The sequence below is a fragment of the Apus apus genome, chromosome 4 (assembly GCF_020740795.1).
Source record: "Apus apus isolate bApuApu2 chromosome 4, bApuApu2.pri.cur, whole genome shotgun sequence".
In the NCBI taxonomy this organism is placed as follows: Eukaryota; Metazoa; Chordata; class Aves; order Apodiformes; family Apodidae; genus Apus; species Apus apus.
Window position 1 is genome coordinate 66,572,845 of NC_067285.1, and position 24,675 is coordinate 66,597,519.

Below are 24,675 nucleotides of genomic sequence, written 5' to 3' on the forward strand. Positions count from 1 at the left end.
GCTGGCCCACTGCAAAGCCTCAGATCTGTGTCTGGAAGCATTCCTCTCTTCTGTGTTGCTTTGGGTTTTAGTTTGTTTTTCAGTGGTGTTCCTGTCTAGCTAGTTGCAAACAAGATTGGTGTTATCTGCTTTTGTAAAAATAATAATTAAAAAATATATATATTTATATGTTTTCCATCTTTCCATCTGTTTTTTTGTATCAGGAGAATAGGAAAAGAGAAATTACTTCTTGAGACCACCAGTACCTACAAAAAACTTGGAAATGTTCTCAGTGGTCTCTGCACAATCTAGGATACAGTCAAGGCACTAAACCAAGACCATGAACATAAACTGTCAGTCTCATTAGATATCTGATTGCTACTAGACTCACTGGACCAAATATTTGTGCTGTTATATCCAGAGAAACACCTGCTTTCTACTAAGATACACTGATGTTCTGTGGAGAACAATACAATTCAACTTGTCTACATTTGAAAGTCAGAGACTGAAAGAGACGATTTGTAGAACATTATAAAAAGGGAAAATGAGCAAAGAAAGTAAGAATGCAGTTGAGAATAAAATTCTAGGAGGGTCTCATCAGCCAGAGCCATAATGTGAAGCACAGATAAAATAAGCACAATCAGTAACTACAGATAATGATGTGACTGCAGATCCTGTAGCAAACATCACAGCACTGTGGACTTTTCTCCCCAGGTGATGTTTTACCTACTCCAAAGGCCTCTGTTAAGTGACCTGTAGAAGACATCTGCAGGGTCATTTCAGAGGAGAAGAATCTCCTCTGAGGAGACAAGTGATATATAGCAGCCAAGGCTTTATTTTTACCAATGCCTTGTCAAGCCAGCTGTAAATGTTCACCCTTTTAATCACACACTCATTAGGATCCATATTATTTAATCAAGACTACAACTCTGGTGGTGGTCTAAATGCATCTACAGGTAGCAGTGTATGTTTTAGCATGTAGCACCTTGCATGTTGACATTCAGGTGATTGTGTTAATGCTGAGGTAAAATCCAGACTTCTAGTACTAAACTTTAAATGCAAGTAGTCACTTCCTAATTATGCCATCAGTTTAATTACATTTAGCAAGCTGTCTGTTAGGAAAAACAAACACCCAAATCCCAAAAAAACCTCAAAACCCAAACAAACCAACCACAAAAACCCCCCAAACCGGCTGAAAACAGTTTTATTCAAATACAGTTCAGATCACCTAGCCACCTGCATTACCACTGGGCATGGTGGATGCTGTGGTCTCATGATGCTTCCCATCACCATCCAGAGGAGAGCTGTCAAAACAGGAATGTTGTTTCATGCACAGGTAGCAGAAAGATTCACCAGCTGCCCCTGCTCTTGCTCAGTTATTTTTCCTTCTGCTGGCACCTCTATCTGTGGTTACAAATCAGGGCCCCACAAAGCAGGTGGCTGACTCGACTGATGCCACTCGATCATGCTGCCAGATCTGCTGCTCATTTCCTGCAACACAGTCTGAAAGAAAGCCTGTTTCCATGCCTGAGCTGGTCTGCACAAAGATAAGTCTGAAGGCTGCCTAGTGACTACCATATAAACATACAAAAAGTCTGATGATCTAACCTACAAGGCTTTGGTTATTTGGTATAATAAAGTGGAGAAGATGCCAAGAAAATAATTACCGGAAAGTTTTCTTTTGACAAAGTTATGATAGAAATTTCTCAACAGCTTCGAGGAACTCCATGGATGAACTAAGTCCTTTCAAGTCCAGCAGATTACCCTTTTTGTCATGAAAGAGGAATAATTCAGTCTCTTCCTCTTCCAGTTCCTCTTGAAATAGATTGGACTCTGAGGTAGGAATGATGACGATGCGAGGGACTGTATTAGGAATGATGGAGCCCAGGACTCCATTAGTCTGATTTTCGTGAGTTGCCATCTGTGAAGTACCCGAGTCTCCTCCTCTGCTGACACTGCTGCTATTCAAACCGACGGGCAGAGAAGCTGCTCGGAGGGAGCTGGCCACGAGTGTTGCAGGGGGACTGCAGAGGACTGGCTGCCCAAGCGCCTTCGCCAGACAGCTGGAGGAGAGCAAAACCTGGAGGGGAGACATAAGCTTTAGTGCTGTCATACAGCCTGTGACTATAGAAACCAGAGTTCATTACCACTAACCGCTATTGAAGTCACTACTCATTTTCTCACACTTGAATCATTGACTAGAAAGAGGGAAAAACATCGTGTTAATTTCTACAGCTTGGGAAGTAGGATGTTAAAAGAAGCAAAAGAGGACAAGCCCAAATATTAGCAGAGACTGAAAAGAAAAAAAAAAGAAAAAAGAAAAAAAGGTCGATACCTGTACCTGGCTTATTGTATGTTAAAAAACCCCCAAAACTTGTTGTTAACACATCTCAAGATGCTGGATAACTGTACTTCTCTCTCTCGTTCTCATGGAAGAGATCCCAGACTCAAGCACACTGTATTCTTTATTTGCCAGGTTTCTTCATCCTTGTGACAACATCTATCATGGTGTTTCCAGTGGCTGCTGGTACTGCCTTGGGGCAGTCAGTGGCTTTGTGTTCATACATTGGACTTCCACCATCAAAGAAGGGAAAAACAGTAACTGTGATTTTGCTTTGATAACCATTTCTCATCTGCCTACTTTAAGAGATTTCCAATTTCTAACGTGGCCCTGATGGCAACTCCCCTGTGATCTTTCTGTAGCTCTTAATGCCCAATGGGTAAATCCAGCATAAACTATATAAATTTTGAAAGTGTTAGTTAATATTTAAATACACTGGCAACAGAAGGCAAGAGTGATCCGTTTTGGCTTGCTTTAGAAAAGGACAGCTCAGTTTATAAAATCACTGTGTCAGAGGTAAAGAGAAGTTAGAAGTCCATCCTTCCTGGGGAAAATAAATACTACAGTAAAATGCAGTTTTTAACTTCATTATTATGTCAGTTCCCCTGAAGACTAATGGAATTCAGAGCACAACTAAGTTTTACTCAGATGGCTATAAAGCCTCTTTCAGAGTTACAGTTCTATATATTTATCTTAATATGCCTGCAAATCATATTAATTAGCAATGCTGAGTCTCTCCATAGCTTGAACTTCCCATAATAGTTCTATGAATTTTTTTTCTCTATTGCATATTTCCTGTTCTAGTTACAAACATCACTGATCTATTTTAGTCTTCTTGTAGCATTCAGGCATGTAATTCCCAGGGATTTATTTGGGTTTGGTGCTAGCACAGATCTAGAAAATCAAACACATTTGTTTTTCACACAAATTCTGTTGTGTGTGAAAAAACAAAACAAAACAGAACTTTTAGTCTGTCTCTCTCCCCCTCCGTCTTTCTGGGTTTAAAATTCAACACTGGTATATATCAGAGCATTGTGTAATTCTACACCACAAGCAAGAATCATTCACCAATACCTATTGATAATGATTTCTCTGGCTGTTGTACCTAAACAAGTGGAGGGAAGGATAATGTGTTAAAAAAGTGGTTTAAATCTACCTGACAGAAAGAAAAGCCTGTTATTCCAAATCAATGGTAGCAATAGAAAAGATAAATAGGTGGCTTCATAGTGAAACACTAATGGAACTTGACAAATAAATATTTATTTTCAGAGGATGAATGTTATGGCATTGCATTTAACTAACACACAAAGGACTGTCACACCATACAGGCATCTTTGCATATTAAGAAAATCAAATGAGGCTTTAAACATTCAATGTAAATAAACTTCAAACATCTTGGAGAACACCACTGAAAGCCTGAGCATGAAGGTACTCTGTTTAAAGGTTATTTCTCAAGATAATCCAACAGATGTCTTTCAAAGACAACCTATAGCACCTGAACCTTCTTCTGGGCTGTGCAGTTGCTAAATTTCAGAATACAGGAACACTTATTTAATTACTGAACACTTTTATGCAGACCACCTCAAGTTTATTTTCCTTCTCCTTCCGTGTGAGACTGTGGTTCTCCATGACCTGGAGACCAGCTCTTTGCCACTTGCCTACAACCTCAGACAGACTCAGGTACTAATGGAGGACAGCAGAGGGTTATAATGGTTTTGAGTTTATGTTGCCTGCCACCACATTCAAAGCCACTGTTTTTCCATCAATAATATTCACAATGGTTACAGAAAAAGACCAGAGTCTCTCAGGACTTGATCTTAAGGAGATACATGAAAGAAGACAGGGCAGATGCATGCAGGAACTGAGTCATCAGATGGCTGGAAGTTTTTAGAACAGCTCCTGCTTTAAACTATGCTGTCTCTAGACAGTTAACTTCAAAGCTGGAAAGGAGCACAAGGGACAGAAGCAGATCCTGTAGCTGCACAAGGTTACTAGAGCAAACCCATGAAAGGGTGCCTGTATCAAAAATGGGTTCTACTCAGTCCAGCCACAGACGGGAGATTGTAAGCCTAAGTCTGTCTTTTCCTGAAAATGCAGCACTTGACAGATCCTTGGCATCGTGCCACACATACAAATACTCATTTTGAAACTGGTGTTACGGTTCTGACAGAAGCTGGTGATCTACTGCTCCCATCCTCAGCAGCTTCTCAGGGAATGGGGTATCTTCAACAGCACAATGCCAAACCTCAGCAGTTTGGTCAATAAGGGTGATGCATCCACAGAAGATGTGCTGAGTACTCACCATCGCCTCTTTCACTGAGGGAAGGGTGGCACCTGCCAGACTCTCCCACCCTTAGGGAGAAATGGGAGTTTCTTTCTCATCTTCCCCCTCAACAAAAATAAAACATTTTAACATACATACCAAAAAAAAAAAAAAAAAAAAAATAGAAAGGAGGCTGCCACAATGTATACACAGGGGTCAGGCCGGGAAGAGCCAAAATCACAAAAAAAGAGGTAACAGCAAAGATGAAGAGGAGATGAGAATCTGTATAAATAAAGCCTACAGGTGAAAGAGATGGGTATAAAGGCTGAAATATTATTCCAGAGATAATGTACTGTAGCAGGATTAAAAGGAAGAGTTGCCAGCAGAGACTTTTTTCCTTACCTTTTCTGCAGTAGCTGCATCGCAGCTGCAGGTCTTTGGCAGCAGGTCTCTCTTCTCCTGTCTCAGACTTGTTGAGAAGGAACGACTTCGACGAGGCTGTAGTTTCTTATGAGCTGGCTCTACAGGGTCAAGATCTACGTCGCTCGAGGTCTAATCACAAATTATGAAGGATTTCAGACAGTTGCGGTGTTTCTCAGATTCCAAAAGTTCTCAAGCTCTAGCAGGAATCATTCACACTTACAGAGAACTAAAGCTGTTCAAACACAGGTGTCACACTCAAAACTGCCCTGGGGAAAGGCTTGATTTTTAATCTTGTCACTTACCCTGGGCTATATTTCTGAACCAAAAAAAAATATTTGAAATAATGAATTTTTTGTTTTGTTATGTTTTTGTTTTGTTTTTGTTTGTCTCATTGCTTGTGCTATGCTTATAGCTGCATACCACCTGAAGATTAGTTGTACTTGCTCCTATCTGTTTAATATGGCTTAAGGCATTCTGCGTGACTATCAGCTGGTACAAAATCATGGACATGAACAGGTCCAAAAACACATTTGTATACATCCCAACTGGATACTAGAACACTCAGGACTTCTCAAGCCCCATGAGCTTGCTTATTCTCTGAACCATCATCAGTGGATAGGAGGCAACAGGTGGGTTCTGCACTGATTTTCTAAGAGCATGCCAGCAATGGAGCACAATCGTGACATTGCAACCATGCTGTTCCAATTACAGGCTTGGGCAGAGGCCATCCATCATCCCTAACTTTGTGGTGACTCTTTAATTGAGTATCAATGATGAGATCACTCCACTATTTTCCACACCAGCTTTTAGATACGAATAGTAGATAGATACATAGATAGATAGATAGAGAGAGAGAGAGAGAGAGAGAGAGAGAGAGAGAGATAGGGCTCTACACAGGTGGGAAGCTAGTGCGTAATTCCATTGCATCACCTTGCTTGCACATTTATGTATTGCCATCTGTTTATTTCTCCTCCCCTGTAGAATCAAACTGTAAAGACAAATATATGTGACTCAGGAACATGGTGTGTCCCTGCACTAACATGTAGATAACACACAGAGGAAAGCGTTGGTGGCAACAGCTGCGTCTTCTACAGTGCTGCTGGTGTCATTCCTGCCTGTCAATACTTTATTGGAGCATACCAAAATTTCACTCAGTGCTGCTGTCATCCAAGAGTTGTTGAGCTTAGCTTTCATTTCAGCAGCTGTTGTTTCAGCTAAAATCTGTACAGCTGCACTGAGCTGTCAGTTGCCCAAAGAACAGTTACCTTTGGCTGCATCAACTCAGCACAACATGGGGCTGCACACAGCTAACGGCAGGTGTTTTACTTGAGACTCCAAGGCCAAAGTTGTGCCAAAGGCTGAAGCCTCTTATCCACATTATCCTGTCTCTTTAAACACCAACCACAACCAAACGGACACAATAACCTGCTAACCCAAATGAACCAAAAGCAAGTAGTGACCAACAGTAAAGAGCAGAAAGCATCTTGGATAAGGATGGTGATACAGCTGAAATTACCTTATTTGACATCAAACAAAGGATTAATAAGGACAAAGTTTAGGAATAAAGTGTAGGGCAAGGAAAGTTAAAAGGTGCAAAAAAGGTTGGAAATGAGTAAATAAGGAGCCTTGCTGTCTTAAAGTATGTCAACATATTTCCATGTCACTACACATGTCACCTACAACCAGCGAATGAAGGACAAGTGTAGGCAGACAAGTAGTCCCCATGATCTCAAGGGGATACAGATATGTGTGGGTGCTCTCTTTGCTCAAGCAAATGATAGGATATTGGCATGTTGCATATACTAACCTCGTATTGCAAGGATAATCTGGCTATTTTGCAGTTCATTAAATCATCACAGTTGATACTTTCCTGCATTGTGCAATCAGTGGTCTGTGAATGGAATCAAATCAGCAGGATAGATTATCTCATTTCCATTTACATTTCAACAGAAATACTTACTCATTTAGTTGTATCTTCAAGAACCTGTACAAGCAGCAAACAGATAAATATGAACATGCTCCCCATGGCCTGAAGACTTTGAGAGCCTAGGCAGGCAAGGTTGGGGATCCTCATGCTGTTTGGCATGGTACAGTAGCATCATACTTCAAAAATGCTTCAAAATCACTTGGGCTCAATTCCAAACAACAGTAAGCTAAAAAAGGCTTTGCCCTGACTGAGAGGCTTTACACTCTTCTATTTATTAATTTAAAAAATAATTATGGTGGCAATATTTTATGAAACACTATAGAAAAAGCTTGTCACTTCTAGACAGGTCTCTCCTGAGAAGTAGTTTGCCCATTGCATGGTATTTAAATACCTTCTAATTTTGAATGATAAAATGCAACCCTTTTAAGAGATTTCATGAGCTTTAATTATCATCATTATTACCTGCCTATAATACAGTAACCTGTAGGCTGTTTTCTGAGAGCTGGGAATGCTGCTGTGATATGTAATACACAGTCACAAAGTAGAAGAGTTCACCGAGTCCCCAAAGAGTTCACAGTTTCATGAGCTGTATGGCTGAGGCAACCCAGTAAAGCAAAGTTAGTAATTTTAACTGGTAGCCTAGCTGATGCAGCTGTATGGTTACTGTGCAAGAGAGGCAGCAGCAGGGACTGCAAAGTAACCTGTCTTTTGTAATGGGATTGATTTTGTTTCATTAGGGCTCAGGCAGTGAGTCTTCTCCTCAGGCACTTAATAGTGGTGGGTTTACTCTGCTTTTTTAAACTATTATTTCACTTTCAGAAGGCCTGAATATTTTGTCAGGACCCAGGACATGGTGGTAGTCTTGGCAGGGACTGCTTGTTTTTTTGCTCAGGTGTGTTTGCTTTATTGTCTGTCTACCACAAAGGAGTTCAGAAAGCTTCCTGGTGCTATTACCTGATAGGAATGACTTCCATTCACCAGCAGAAAATTCAGTGCAAAATTATTTTCTTTAAGACTGGTCCACTGTTTATGCTGGGTTTCCTGGTGGTCCTAGGTCTATTTCCAAATCAGGAACCCCAGTCTTACAAAAAATACTCAATGTAGTTACTATCTCACCAAAATGCAGTCCTATGGCCTGACTCTCAGTGGGTTGCTGTAGCAACCCACAGGCTACAGCATGAAGATATCCAAGCCCCACCCTTGCTCAGGCCACTGTCACTTGGCTCAAGGGGAAGGCCAGGAGGTGCACTCAGTCTGTCACAGTGATTTATACCTTCATGAAAGGTTACCAACTGTAGCAATGGCTCTGTAGGATGTTTTAGGAGGTTTCTTATGCCTGAGTGGAGCACCCCAGGTCCCTAGGAGGGCTAGCCCCAGCTGCTGTCCCTCCCTGGGAGTTGACTTCCCAGTGGGCAAGGTCAGCTGCTTGTGACTTGGAGAGGCAGGCAAGGTCATGCCAAGAGGGACCATGAAGAATCCCATGGAATCCTTTTATTTTCAACTCACTCAATCACCTGCCTTACTGAGACTTGGGGTACACTGCTTATAAAACATCCCACCTTGCTTCAGGAACAGGAGGCTTCCACTCCTCATGAGTAAAATCCAGGGTAACAAATCAAAGTTTCCAATTCTAGAGAAAATGGACTTCCTTTAAAATAACAGGACAGCTTTTGGATACGTTAGAAAACTTTGGATGGGAGACTGGTTTCCTGTTGTCCAGTCCCTGCAGATAGCGGATTATAGGAAGCGGCTGGCAACAGGGAGAGTGTCTGGCAATGGCTCTTTTTAATACACATTACAGACTTAATGTGAACATCCGTGGTCCCAGTAAGCCTCTGAACCGTGCAGAAAGCCCGGATGCTTTTTCAGATCAGAAATCATTATGCACAGACTCTTAGAAAGGCTTTGCAGAAATGACCTCACATCACTCAAAAAATGTAGATGCCCTGCACCCCCTCCTTTTCCATTCTCTCATTTTGAATACTTATTTATAGAGCCACTTACTTTGGGAATCAGAGAAACATTATACTCACTTTCCTTCATGGAAACAAGAAAAGACTTACAGCTACTCCAGTGGAAACTGATGAAACACAAATGCCTTGGGTCCTGCCAGTAAAAGACTGATGGCTGGAGAGTGAGGTCCTGAATGATGACTCATTTATGGATCCTCTCAGGACGTCGTTTCTTGATATTCGTATTAGGAACCTCAGGCATGGAACAGCATTGTGGATGGTTTTTCTAAAGAAAAATGGGAGGGAAAAAAACAACAAATGACACATTGATGACATGGCTTTAAAAATCATGTGGTGAAAGTACCATGTCTTTCCATAACCTCAGCACGGCTTCTGTTTTGATTGAGGAGGTCATAAAGACTACATGGAAACAGCATTGTATATCTAGTGGAAACTACTCAGCAGTCTGAAAGGAAAATAGCAGATGGCTTCTGGGCCTTAGGTCAAAACACATATGGAAGAACTGCATGGATAAGTCATAAAAATTGAGAATACCTTGAAAATTGTGACTGCTTCTGATTTAATTAAAAGGTTAACCAAGAAAACTTTCAAGTTAGCTGTTATGAAGGTCTTCACTGTGCAAAGCACAGGACAAGTGGAAAAAAGAAAGGGGAAAGGGCCAGAAGAATTAGATATTGTAATTTATTTGTACTATGGCAGCTCCTGTAAACTCCTATCTGGAATTAACACTCTGTTCAAGCACAGAGCAAAGGAATTATCTAGGCCTCAAAGAACTTAAACCTGCCTTATTCATGAAATAATAACCTCAGTCCTGGTTGTATGAGTCTATTCATCCTGGCCCAAACACTGGCCCTTCATGGAGCAGAAGAGACCAGGAGCCTCCCCTGTGCAATGCCAGCTGACCTTGCCCCTCACTGCCCCCAAGGAATGGTGGAGTGATGCTAGCCAGACTGCTGCATCTGGTGAACACCTGTCCAGTGCCTCCCAATCCATTATTTCAGCCCAACAGATGGAGCTGATACTGGCACTGGCTAATTCTTGAACAACTCAAGCAGTGAGGCAGCAACAAGGCGTATGGAAAACAACAGATGTACAGGACTGGTGGATTAGTGGAGGATCTAAGTAGATTGACTTTACTATGAGGTGCAAGTCAAGTAGATGTATATGGTAAAATCCTGGCTTCTGTAGTTACCAGGTTAGGTTTGTTGACTAACTAGTACCTTTTAAATCATCATTGCTATTCTCAGAAAAGATCACTCTTGGTCAAGTCTCAGAGACTCGATTCCGGGATTACAAGATGAGATCACTGGTTTGCCAGTCAAAAGCTCCAACCAAAACCAGAAACCCACCACCACCACACCCCAATATGTGGTATCATCACCACTGAGTACAGAAGACTTCTGCGTGTCTTTCCAACTTCCAAGGCAACAGAACAAGCAGCTCTGTGTCTACAGTGAAGACAAGGACTGAAGAAAGTATTCTGCTCACATTCCTGATTCTGCCGAGATGCCTCCTGGTGACCTGGCAGAGACCCACTGAGGTGCTTGGGCGTGCAGGAGGCTGCCTACATGGTGCTGGATTAAAAAAACCTAACACCACCACCACCACCACAACAACAAAAAAATGGAAAAAAACCACACAAAACAAAACAAAAAAACCCCACAACAAAAAAAACCCAAAAACCCACTAATGTTGTGCAAAACATAAAACGCTTTAAGAATCAGCAAGGTTTTACAGGACAACAGAAAATGCCAAGCCCCCAGAAGATTCTTTTTGTGGTGAAGACCTCAGACTGATGCTGAAAAAGGAGCTGACAGCTTTTTTTCCCCAGCTGAGAAGCTGAACCACTTCCCTCAGACATAGACATAGCTTCTGATGTCTGCTACACACTACCTGGGACTGTAAACTATTCAATAACTTCAAGGTGGTGTAAAATATACTATCCTGTTTATTAAGAGGGATTTCATGCAGAGACCTCATCACTCTAGAGGATCAAGAAATGTGTGTCTGATAGTGAATTTTCAAGGACAACATAAGAACATTCCTTATGTCTTGAGGGAGCAGTTTCAATTTTACTAGTATTTGGGAGGGTTGCTGAGGGACACCTTGTGGACTTGGAGGAAAGTACAGATTTTGAAGGGAGTTTCAATAGTGTAAATGTGAAATACAAAATAAGTAGAAATGGAGGTGCTTATTTAATTATACTTTTGTATTGCTCTGAAATAAGAGTTACTCAAAGTGAAATATTTAGTAATTGCTTTTCTTTTTTTTTGAGAAAATAGTACAAATCAAAATAGTTCATCATCATTCAGTTATTTATAATGGAGCAGTTGTTGTATAATTGTGCTTCTCTTGGGAGCAAGTTGGAAACATGGAGGTGCAGAATTTCCCTGTTTGCTATGAACAAAAGTCACAAAACCTAAAGCTTCCAAAATCTGAGGAAGTTTCTGCAATAACACCAACACAGCCAAGTGACATTCACTCACATACAGGTTATTAAAGGAGTTAAAATTTTCTTTCTCCACAAAACTGCTTTTCATTAATCAAAACTTTGCATACATTTCCTTACTTGCTCACATTTGTTACTTCCAGTGATACCTAGCAGGAAGAGAAGTGCTTTTCTCCCTCATACTGGTGGGGAGTGGGCAGGCAGGGGGTTATATAGCAATTAACCTCTCAGACCAGTTCTTAACAGCCAAGTGCTAGCACAAAGGTCACTACTACATTTTCAGTTACATCCATGTACTTTTTTTTCATTGCTAAAGGTAAAGAACCCCCACAAAAAATTTGTTTGGGTGTTAAGATACAGTGACAGCAATTCTGTGTACAAAAACACATCCTGCTTTTTTGGTACATCATTGATTTGAGCCATATCTGAACTCCTTAGGTCCCAGTTTCTAGGTGCCTCTTTCTAGCAAGATTTGGAAAATAACTTAGATTTATCTTGGTTGAGTAGTTCCAATACCAAATGTCTATTCATCCCCTGCCCAAACCCTTAGCTCTTGGGCCTGAACAGACCAGCCCATTTATCCACCGTTAGGTAAATTACTTTCAAGGCATAATGTGACTTACTTGAAAATCTGGAAATTATCCCAAAACCCTCATCTTTACATACATATTCATAATTCACTGTTTAAACGAAATTTGTCCTGTCAATATATTTTCATCAGCTGACTTGTTGGTGTACGGTAGCTGCTTTTTCAGTTTTAAAACTGGATGCTTGATTTATCACAGGGGACCCAACATTACTCCTTTTCCTGACTGGATGACTCCCAAGTCTATGAAATGTCTTCAGAACAACTCTACAAGCACTTCTTTTGATGATGATATGTCTAGAAATACAGATTAGGAAGCAGGGAAAAAATAAAGCACTTTTCAAGAGTGTCTAAAGTCCTGTTGTGGACTCCAGCCTTTTCATTGAAACAGTCTTACTTAAAAAAAACCTGATACTGGCAGGAAAAAGATTAGTTGTAGCAGTTCATTATATAGGATCTGCTTTGAGAACACTCACCTGGCCTTGCAAAAATAATATAAGAAATAATTGAACACAATAGCTTTGGATAAGAAAAAAAGTAGCGGTTTCATATTGGATTAGTCAGCCATAACAAACTTTTCATTCGACTTCTGCAAGACATCAGGGCCTAGTCATTCTCCTATCCTAAACTAAAATGCTCTACAACCTTCAAAAAATAAGATGGATTCAAGTTTTTGGAGGTTGCAAAACAGTGTTAGTTATGATAGCAGACATCTTCAAACGGAATGTATGTTTTCACCATTTCTGGGGGTATTTCCACCAGTTTTCTGAGAAACTTGAACTGTTCTTCTAACTACAACCTCATCAGACATTCAAAACAAGGAACTCCATTTTCAGCTCCCAAATCCTAGTTTTCAGGCAATACAACTTAGCAGCTTTTCCAGTCTTGGGTGAGACGAACCTCATACTGACGACTAACCCTGACATCTAGTGGCATTGGGACGTTGATCACATTTATCACTATGGCATCTTTGTGTTTCATCCGAACTTTTAAAGCAGCATCCTTTTCTGGTAAATACACTATGAAAGACTTTCAGAAAAAATTAGAGATATGCTGACTCGCAGTTTTGTTACAAGAATTTCTCCTTTTATACAAGATTTTCCACTGCCAATGCTGGAAAAACACATTAGGTATAGCTACAGGAGGAAAATACTAGCTCTGAGCTGTATCTTCTGTGAGAGGTATAGCTTACTTTGAGTACACTTCTGAATTGTAAAGGTGAAAAATAATATTTAGGAACCCATCTAATGCTGGAGATAAAGATGAGAACACAATAGAGTTGTATCCCTTTCCTTATGTTAAACAAACAAAAACCTCAAAATCCAAACATCCCAAACACTCCTTTTTTTGCTGGCTTTTTAGAAACCAAGTATTTTAGAAGTTTTAACAGAAGTTACTTACTTTGCCAGTAACTGAACATGCTTCTCAGCTGAAGCTGGGATGACATTTCTGAATAAAAAGTTGACTTCCAAAAAAGAAGTTTTAGCTTGCACAGTGTCTGGAAAGTGCAGGGGAAGTTTGTCTTTGCTTGAAACTATTCAGCAGAACACCATGGAAGCTTATTCCCTTGCAAAAATACTTTGTAGCTCCTTTTAGGACCACACAACTGAAGACACAATTTTTGATGTGCCCATACTATGCATGCCTCCAGGTCACAGCTAGCTCAAAAAGCAGGTGACCTTTCTAAAATGCAAGGTGGTTCCTTCTCATGTTTTCCCTAAATGTTAGGGAAGGCTGAGCTGCTCTTGAGACCAACCTGGATGCTCTAGAGAATTTATTACTGGGGATTATAATAGAGTTTCTTCTGCAAAGGGAAGGTTTCTTATTCTTTGGAAGAATGTATTTTATGGCACATTAAATTATCATTATATTCACCTAATCTTGTAGGTTCCCCATCAGAGAGATACTATGAATATTTTTTTTTTTACAATGCATTGTTACCCTTCTAATAATCTATTCAGTAGGAACAAGTTTTCTTCATACTCTCTGTCCCTTACCTTACTGCAGTCAGAGGGCCTGGATAAAAAGCAGAATTCGTACCTTTCACCTCAGAAACTCATTCACTGGATGTGAGAGGCTTGAGAAGGAAATAAAAAGGCATGAAAGTTGGCTAAATATGCAGTTAATTGAAACAGAAAACTGAAGGGAGGGACTGTTCTCTGTTCACCACCCCTGAGGCCATGTCTGGAGCAGCATGTGCAGTCTGGACTGCCCTGTACCAGGTGAACATGGTAGAGGATCTGACCACCTGGATCCCATCACGGTGTGGTCAGGGCAGGAGTGTACATCCCTGGGGGCAAGGCTGGGGGAATGAGAGTCATTCACACATTGTAAAGAACACATTTGCATGTATGTTTATACATATAGCTATATGTTTACTGTACCTGTATCTTGGGTGAATTATTGCATATATGATGGGGTTGTAGATCGCAGAAGCTTTGGCAATAATTGCTGGCACAGATTTGGAATATGGTGTTAGGGTGTTGCCTCGACTAAAACAAAGCAAAAACATTACACACAGCTATGCCAAAGAGTAATACTAAATTACTAAATCCTATTACTTTCTTTTACTGTTATTACTGTGCTGCGATTTCTTTATAAGAAATACCCCTGAAAAGTGAATTTACTCAAATGCTTTCTTTGCTCAAATGAAAGGCTTGCATTAAATAATGCCTACTTGGTTTCATTCATTTGGAGAAGATGAAAGACATGCAAGTATTTCATTACCTATTTGAGGATTACCAGGAACACAAATAATCACCTTCCCTGTCTCTACACTAGGCAAAAAGAACCCCAAAACCTCACCAAAACAACCCACACTGTGACCATCTGGGAAAAGGGAATGATGATAAAAAAGAAAACAGAATCAAACCTAAAAATCTCTCAGCAGCAACATCTGCGCTGCACAGTAATGGATGTCAATAACTTGCTTGCAAACACTGCAGAAGGAAGAGAGGACTGGAAGGAGTTTGAAACCAATGTTCCTCCCTTGACAGTGCAGGATAATCACAATTAATATTACAGACTGACAGAATGGTTTAGGTTGGAAAAGACCTTTAAAGATCATCTAATCCAACCTCTCTGCCACGGGCAGAGACATCTCTTACTAGATGATGTTGCTCAAAGCCCCACCCAACCTCACCTCGAAATTAAGAACACGCACTGTTTTGCACAGGTCATGAGGTCCCTTTCAGGCAGAGAGCCGTTGGAGGAAGACAGGAGCTCAGGGTGAATATCAGGGAATAGAACTTCTTTCCTGCCCTCTGTCAGAGGCAGCAATGTATGAAGGAAGCTTCTTTAGAGAATGGGTATTAGGTGAGAGAAAATATAACTCCTCATATTCATACAAAGAAAGTATCATGGGGGAAAGTAAATATCCACAATGATATAGGGAAGCTCACAGTATCATTTCCAATGTAGTATAATGGATCCCCCTTTCAAAAGGGAGGTCTGCTTATTGTGGGTTACTGTACTAATCATACTTATGTTCCAGAATAACCCATGCTCTCTGGATTATATTTCCACTTACCCAGCCCAGGCAATCAAGGTTACACAAGCGTATGGAGACCAGGACAAGACAAACACAATGATGACCACAAAAGCAATTTTTGCCAATTTCCATTCATTCTTCAGGGACTGAGAGAGGCAGGATCTCCGGTTGCAGGACCCCAGCTTTTGAACATCTCTTTGAGGGGAAAAATAGAGGTGAGTCAGCAGAGGGGTGAAAAAGCCAGGTACAACATCTCTAATACATTCTCAGTAATGTGCAAAATTCAGCATATTTCATCTTTCCCTGCTCTAACTCTTCTATTCCTCTGATATTTAAAGCTCTAAAAGGTGATTAATACAGTAAAATGGTTTCAGACATTCTGTCTGAGCTTTGTTTGCTTGTGGGACTGAGCCACAAGAACCCTCGGGACTACAGGACTGCCATGTCCTTATCCTAACAGAAGGAGGGTTTCAGTTTGGAGGGATGAAGAAACTGGTACCCCTCACCCTTCGTTGTTTTCAGTGGTGGAACAAGCAATGGCACAGTTGGATGCAAACATCGAATCTTATGGCTTTTCTTTTTCTAGGGAGGAACATCAGACAGAAATTCCAGCTCACAGGGTAACGTGCTGGAATACCCTGACTACTCTGAGGAACCTGGCCCCACACACTCATGGGGACATTTTTATTTTCGTGCAGATTTATTCAGGGGCAAGTACAACAGGCAGTCCTAGTATTTTTGCCAAAAAAGTGTCCCATCAAAGTATCTTCTCACATTTTATTTTAAAATGGTTTTATATTGTTTAGCATTTTGTATAGTTTGGCATAGAAATAACAAATTTTACATATCAGTGTTGTTAAATGAAGATACATTTCAGGCTAGAGACAGTAATTACCAGCCAGCAGGGTAACAAAATGCTTTCTCATGATCTGTGGACATACTCATAAACTGATTTTCTCTATTAGTGAGCAAAAAGCACAGAAAAATCTTGTGGCCATTGTGCTTCACAGGTGTACAAGACACCATAGTTTTAAAGATGCGTTCTTTGCTTCTTCACTTGATACAAATATGCGTATACAAAGCACAGTAAAAACCAAGACCAAGGGCAAAAAGTAGAGTTCAGTAACAACTTTGATTCAGACATACAGCTAAACATACTTGTAAAAATGGAATTTAGCCTTGTGGAGCCAAATTACTGCAGCAAATGCCAGCATGTAGGTGCACAGAAAAACCACCAGAGCTGATGACACTGGAAGCAGTGGAAAATACAACTCCAGCTGCTGTTGGATCAAAGATAAGTCATGTGTTTATTAGAGGGAAAATAACAGACAGAATGAAGTTACTTTACAGATCTAAATGTCTGCCGATTTTTATTTCAAATACAGACCAAGAATTTTTTTGGGAAAAAAAAGTGTCCTAACAAGCACAGCCAGATACGTGCATGCAGTTGTGATGCTTGAGTGAATGACAAGGTTTTCTGGGATGCCTGCTTTAAATAAAACTGTCATAACTGTCAGAGGACTGTTGTGTCTACAGAGCAGCTCAAAGGCAGATGATGCCCCCATTGCTACATGCTATTTATCATCCCTTCAGGCTGAAAATTGTGCTGAAATGCACAAAGACTGTGTTGCTGGAATTGCAAATCTGAAATATGGATAGTCCCAACTATAAAATTATGTGATGTACTATTAATTACCACATTTGGAATAAGATTAGAACCACCAGAGACTTCTTTCCCTATTCCAAAATACATACATCCATTCCAGTTTTTACATTGGCAAAAATATTTCTCTAGTTACATCTGTTAGTGATCTGCCATTTGGTTTCCAGTTTCAATTCAGATGAATTTTTTATTCCGATTTTTCTGCAGCTAAAGAAATGGAGAAAATCTTCTAAGACAAGAAAAGGGAGGTTTAATGATTTGAGCTACATTGCTTACCTGCCAGTACGTCTTATGGCCAGGAACATAAATAAATAGCAATGGAAAATTATTATCAGGGGAATAAAAAACACGCAGCAACATAAAATCATGGTGTAACTTCTGTTTGCAGGAGAGTAGGTTACATAGTCCCATGTACAGGATATCATCAAGCCCTCAGGCACATAGGAACCTATGAAATACATGGAACACATTATTCACACATGCACCCAAAGTCTGCTCAGTTCCTGACCTGAGCACTTAAAATAAACCCCTTACTGTATACATAGTCTTCAAGAGCTATGCCAGACGTATTATACATGTGGTGTGAGAACACGAGTGCACACATAGAGAGGAGGTCCTGACTTCAAAACCCTCAGAGATACCTAATACTCCATCTGCAATTTGTTCTGCTTGATACAACCTGGGTACAGCGGGGAGGAAGAGATCTGCACTGCAGTAGGTACAGATACATGGTATGACAACAAACCATGGCTAGGCATCCACCCCAGAACTTACAAAATCCTCACTTTTTTATAGTCCCAGAAAGGCTAAAACAGGGCACACTAGAAGAACGTAGGGCACACTAGAAGAGACAGAGAGGAGACTACATACTCCACCCAAGGAGGGGAGCCACGCTCCATCCCAGTGAGTACAGCCACACGCCGGCGATGATCTGCATGGTGCGTTTCTTTGAAGTCCACTGTATGGATTGCAGGGGCTTAGTGATCACAAGGTAGCGGTCAACAGAAATAGCTAATAAAGTCATCATTGAGGTTATTCCAAAGAGAGCCCCGCAGAAAGCATACAAGTTACAGCCTGAAGCAGAAAATGGCGATGTTAGGGATTTTCTTAAAACAAGTACATGTTTTCTCTCAAAGCCTGACATGATAAAACTCTCACTTTTTTCCTGGCTCAGGACTTCTCTCCCATAGAAGAATTTTCTTAGCATCACAATTTCATAGTTATCAAATATTTACCAGGAAACCACAAACATTAATAAAATACACACATATGTATTTAAGAAGTCCTATTCTTCACTGTGGGCTGCAATGGGGAACATTTTTTTCAATGGAAAACTGCCTCAAAGAAAATCCAATCCAATTAAAGTTACATTTTCCTGGACTGTTGCCCAATATATTGATCTTAACAGGCTGCAGCAGACATCTGTCTGGTAATGACAGATGGTTATTTCAGAAAATGCCTTTGGTTTATGTGGCTTAAAAACACAGAAATAAAAGACCAACTGTAAAGCATAGCTCCAGCTCCTACAATTTGTAGCAGCACTGACATTTTTTACATGAAACAGATTACTTTTTTTCCCTTTGTGATAGCAGAGAAAAACCTAATTTGATTCAGAAACCTGTGCCAAATACTTTTTTTGAGCTCTTGCATCACCCTCCGTGGTTATAGATAACAGCCCACCAGGAATGGGAGGCAATTGAAGTACGAGGTTCAACCTTAAAACAGACTTCTTAAAGCCGTTATAAGCAACCTAAAATTAAGGACTAAATCTCACTCAACCCAAATAAATTTCTTCATTTGTAGCAGCATGATAATTTACACTGATTTTATCTAAGGGGATGAACAAGACTAAAAACTGATGGAGCCCCATTTGTGCTGCTAAACGGTGTCTGTGCTTGCTCCACCAATACACAACCAGTACTTGGTGCAAATTTTGACCCAATGATGTGACAAGCAGTACCAAGCAGAGCATTAAGTCTTCTGAGGAACTTGATATATTCACATTTCAGATATAATTTGAGCATGCATCAAAGTTTCTTTCTTGAAGTTGGAAAGAAAGGAGCTTAAATCTGCAGTCCTCAAATGACTACTGTTATTTAAATATCTTAATTAAAAGTGAGATTCCCAGAAGCATGCTAATAGACAGCAACATACATTTCTAAGTAAAAAGATGAGCTCTCTCTTAAACCAATTAAAATAAATAGATTATTACTCAATAAAACTTTTCCACTCATCTTCAGCCATAGCATTGGCCCTTACAAGTTAAAGGGTAACATGATTATATGTTGATGTTGACTCCTTTTTTCCAAAATAAGTTAAAGAATTAAACCTTTAAAACAAAACATGTGCCATCACAGAATCACAGAATGGTTTGGGTTGGAAAGGACCTTGAAGATCATCTAGTTTCCAACCTCCCTGCCATAGGCAGGGACATATCCCAGTAGACCAGGTTGCTCAAAGCCCCATCCAACCTGGCCTTGAACACTTCCAGGGAGGGGACACCCACAGCTCCCCTGGGCAACAGATGCCTCTTGGGTGGTGTTTCACCACCCTCACAGTAAAGAATTTCTTCCTTATGTCTAACCTAAAACAAGCCTCTTCCAGTTTAAAGCCATTACCCCTTGTCCTCTCACTACATGCCCTTGTAAAAATCAGGGCATACTGACTAATGATGTCAAGAACCTGGGTTGTCACTCAACAGTCTTGTGCTTCCGTCTCCATGGCAGAAGCTAAGACTGTTAGGGCTAAAATAGGCTGCAGACACTGTAGAGCTAGTGAAGTATGAATTAGTGTTGAAGAGTACCTGTATCTCCAAGTATCCACTCTCTGTGCAAGCTGTTGACAAAGCACATGGGTGCCTGAGAAGCCGACATTAGGAAGTCGCTCACAGCCAAATTCATAATAAAGTAGTTTTGGGGTGTCCTCAGCTTCTTGTTGCTTAAAAACATGAGAAATATGTGGGTTTAAATGGACAAAGTGAAGTAAATTTATAACTTTCTTGCTAGCATAAAGAAGTACTATCCAGGTTGGAATTAGTGGTTACTTACAGTCAATCAATTCCAATCATCAGTCAATTACTGCAGCTACAGACGCAGTAATTTCAAAATGATGGCTGACAATAGCAGAGAAGATAAAAAGGGTTGAGTCCTCTTCAAACTGAACAGAATTTCAGCTGTCTTTAAAAATATGGATTTGTTCAGAAGAGCAGTTCACTACAAGAGCAGCAACACTGAGCGTGTCCTGCACTGCAGAAGATCTCTAGCAGGTTACAGAACCAAAGGACCTGCTTTTTTTGGTAAATTTTTAAAAGCTTCTGACCTGAAGAGTCACCACATAACCACTATCAAAGTGACCCTTTGCAAAGTGCTGTGACACAAGCAAGACATGCACAGAGATTTGAAAGAAATACTTTTGTTCACATACATCTTGTAAAAGAGAACAAAAGCTCTCAGCTGCAGATGAACAGGCAACGTTAAAAGCCACAATGAGGAGTGTGAAAGCAGCAGCCACTCTGCAAGCCAAGTTTATCCAAAGAAAACAAACATAATTTCCAGTTTTTTCTCCCCACATCTCCCACCTCATGTAGTGTCACTTCTTAGGGATATCTGCAGCTATAGCATCCTTGGAAACTTTCCGCTGGTATTCAAGATTGCCCTTGGCTCTGGCTAAGAGGAATAAAGACACTGGTAACATAATAAAGAATCTCTCGCTTTTACTTGGAGTTATCTAGTTGAACATGCCCTTGTTGTCTGATGATGTCCCACTAGGGAAGTTAAATTACTTTGCGAGTTCAGCTCACCCAAATCTACCTTAAAACTGGCACTTTTGAGGGACAGACTGAGAAGGTGTAATGCTGAACTAGTAGTCCCTCAATGCAAATCACTGCATTGGTTGCATGGTGAAGAGCTTTGATACCTAGAGTTTGAATTCAGAATTTTTCACTGTGTTGGGTACATATAATACAAAAACAGGTGACTTGGCACACTGCGAGACGTGGGGAGGAAGCAGGATTTTATAAATAGCTTTGTTCTTGTAACCTGCATGCAGTTATTCTCAATAGTTCAAAATAATTGTCTCTTCTGCCCCAAACCTCTCCCTCAGTTTAGAAAGTTGAACAACTGAGGCCTTCTGATGTACTTTAAAATATCACTATTTGCAGCTAACATTAATTTATTTCCTCATGCTGATAAACACAAGTATAGAAATTGAGAAATCTATCTCAGTTCTGCTGCAATGGTAACAAAATCTTGGGTCTCATAACTGCCTGCAGAAACTGGGTGAGAGAGGGTGCAGAGTTCACACTTTTGCAGTTGCTCATCTATCCATGGAGAGTTTCGTGCCCTGACAATTCTATGCTTCTATTGCATCAGCTAAACCAAACAAATTTCAAGAAAAGCTAAGAGCTTGAACTTCATTTTAAAAATCATGAATGTATCTATAGTTTCAAGGAATTCTATTTCTCCTCTATCTCATATTAAAAGCCAGTTATTCAAAATTACTACACTAACTTAATGTCTTAAACACTTGAAAACAGGAAACTAGCACTTGGATTTTAACCCCACTTGTGTTTCTAGCATTGCAAGCCCACTCTGCATCAACATGCATGAAGACAACCAGTAGTGAGCGAGAAGGATTTTGAAATCCAGCATCACAGTGTGGGACAGAAGGCAGCTATTCATTTTTTCCATGAGTTTTTTGCATACTCTAGCTGCAGTAGCTTTGGCTATCTATTACGCTGTCAGAAGCCAAGTGAGCACACAAACTGACAGAAATCCTATTACCTGCCTGAAGCAGGGAACAGACTGATGACATGAGCTCATTCAAAGCACATTGCCTTCCTGGACCTTCCAGTACATCTGGGCTGCTAGAAGGAGCATCAGTTTTTATCAATTATTTCTGCAAATTCTACAGGTGAGTGAAGAAGTCTACAACCAGGAGACTGTGGTTTTTACCACTAAAAGTATTAACTTTTCTTTAAAATTTCAGTTATAATTGTTTGTGGAACAAGTTATTTATTTTCTCATTTTCTTTGATTCCTTAAAGCATGAGGAATTTACGCTGAGGTTACCGCTGATGTAGGTGGATGTGTGTTGGGCGGGGGGCACCGTGATTCCCCCCACCAATTGTTCCCATCAGCCTTTGCTTGGAGATTCAATCCAAGAGGGAACCAATGCAGAAACTCTGCACACAGGCACATGTGACCCTCAAGGCCAGTCAAATTCACCATAAAAGGAATTCTTGTACCTGTAAAATGCATAGAGAACTAGGAGATTTCCGATGATGCCAATGGAGCCAATAATGAGCACGCACGTTCCTACGGTGTAAAGAACATGGTCAGGGATCTCTGACTTGGTCACAGTGTGTGCCTGGGTGCCCATATTCAAATCCTGAATGGAAAACAGAGGAAAAGGAAAGCTTAGCCCACTCAGGATACTTATTCCAGGAGACAAGTGCTCAGTGTGTTTAAGCAAGGCAGAGCATTTGCTTCCACAGTTTGTGCAAATCAAACATGCATCTCTGTGTTCTTTTCACATGCCCTGTAATCAAGTTTCCCTTGAGTAGCTTTCATTACTTTAACAGCACATATTTATATTAAAAACAAAACAACAACAGGGAAAACAGACTGGAAAAAAAATACTAAAGAAATTATGGTGGTAATGTAAAAAAGGCAGATACTCTGGCATAAAACCCAATCTCAGCAAGTGCCACACTTTGCAGTGCAGATAACTGACAACACAAACTTTAGTTCAACAAGAAATAGTCTATAACACCTCAATTTTATTAAGAGCACTGATATCATATCCCACACTTACAAACATTAAATCCCCCATCTCCCTGAGCTCCCTATCCACTAAATTAGAGTGCTGCAAAACATGGGCACTCCCCATGGAAAAAGTAGAAGAAGGGAGGCAAAACAACAGCAGTAGCATTGTCTGTGTAAGCACAAATACATTAAATAGTCTTGACACTGCCCTTTATCTCCAGCATGTGAATAAAACTTCAGCAATTCTCTATGCTTTTGGGTTGTGGTGTTTTTTTTTTTTTTTAAACAAAGTCAGATTTATCACTGGCTAAATTCAGCAGAAGGGCAGCCCTACAGCTATTCCACTCAGCTCTCATTAGATTTATTGACAAGAGGAGTCTGAATTGCTTGATGGAGATGCTTATTTACTGAGTAAAAGCAGCTAAGCAATGCAAAGCACTCACACATGCAGTCAGATCTGGACAGCTTAGTCAGAGGTATGGCTCCTTGTCACAGGACCTTCTTCCTGTAACCACATTTTGCAACTGTGCAGTGTTGAACTAGGCTGATTTTGGCCTGCAGAAAAGGAGCTGGGTGACAGAACAGGTCCAAGATGAGTACTATTGCCCTGCTGGTTGTACTTGAGTGCCCATTTTAAAATCCTTACAACAGCTTTTTCTTTCCCCTGTTGCTAGCTCTTTATCTCCCATATTCCTGCTTCTCCTTTCTGCTTCTGTTATTCCTCACTCATCTATGAGGTACACACACTACAGCTCCCTCCTTGCACAACAGCTGTAGCTGCTACACCCTGATCTGTGCGATCCCACCATGGGTGCTCCCCAGGGCAGGTAAGATGCGTAGCACATTCTGAACACCCACAAAACAGCGGGTCTGGAGCAGAAGCACTGACAGCAAAGCTCCTGGGGCTGAACTGATGTAGTAAATGGTACCAAAGTTATGGCTTAAAAGCAGAGAGCTGCTTTCAAGCCTCAGCAATCTGACAGACTCAACCTGTAATAGGATGGCTACCACCAATGCGACATTTCACCGAAGTTAACATCATGTGTAAGTAGGAAGACATTAAAGGGAGCATCTGCTGGTGCTGGCTGCACCAGGAGGCCTTCACTGCTATTCCCAGCAATTAGGCAGCAAGAAAAAACATTACCCCATGTAGCATTTACCCTGGAGGAAGTTGTGAGAGGTAAGAGCAGGCAGTGCATGGAGAGGCAGCCCAGAGAAGGAAGGCAGGTGGGGCTGCTCAGTAGCACCAGGCACAGACAGCGCTGTGCTTTCAGAATGGGGCTGCCTGGGTACACAAATTAACTGTGTTTAACTCCTTTCCTCTTCCCTCAAATCTCAGCAGTGTGCATGCACCAAATCAGAACCCTGCCTCACTTCTGGCAATGCCTACCAAAGAGGCTACACTAGGGAAAAATGTAAAGGATCCTTTTTTCCCTTCCTTTCCAGCTTCTCTGTTAGGCATGTTTAGGATTTACTCCTATACAGAGAGTTATTATACAAAGGAGTATTATACAGATGTTGTAATTCAGGGCAAGCAGTACTTGCCTGCTGTATGCATTATGCCTTACCTCACCATATGGGAACTCGCTGCTGAAGAAACTAATTTGAGAAATGGACTATAAATTTCACACCCAAAGGGATCTCACTTTATCTCTGTGCTGAAGAGAACCTGAGTTTGATGCTTTGGTTTCATTTATTCACTTATGGGTGGTGAGCTGTGTTAGAAGCTGGAAAACATCTCATGTGACACATTCGTAAACTCAGATTACAGTTTTCTGGCAACACTGGATAAAATATAAACTATTGAAATTTACAGA

General features: G+C 40.7%; 1 protein-coding gene across 1 annotated transcript; it reads right to left on the reverse strand.

Annotated features, from left to right (window-relative positions):
* Positions 1-1,407: 1,407 nt before the first annotated feature.
* Positions 1,408-22,925, reverse strand: LOC127384197 (melanopsin-like). The gene is made up of 11 exons (XM_051618281.1): positions 22,908-22,925; positions 22,339-22,481; positions 19,898-20,031; positions 17,965-18,168; positions 17,371-17,542; positions 15,471-15,626; positions 14,326-14,433; positions 8,997-9,171; positions 6,814-6,897; positions 4,986-5,135; positions 1,408-2,059 (listed from the first exon to the last, which is right to left on the reverse strand). Exons 1-11 carry the CDS (start codon positions 22,923-22,925, stop codon positions 1,670-1,672), a joined length of 1,734 nt encoding a protein of 577 aa, XP_051474241.1. The 3' UTR covers positions 1,408-1,669.
* Between the last annotated feature and the right edge of the window lie 1,750 nt (positions 22,926-24,675).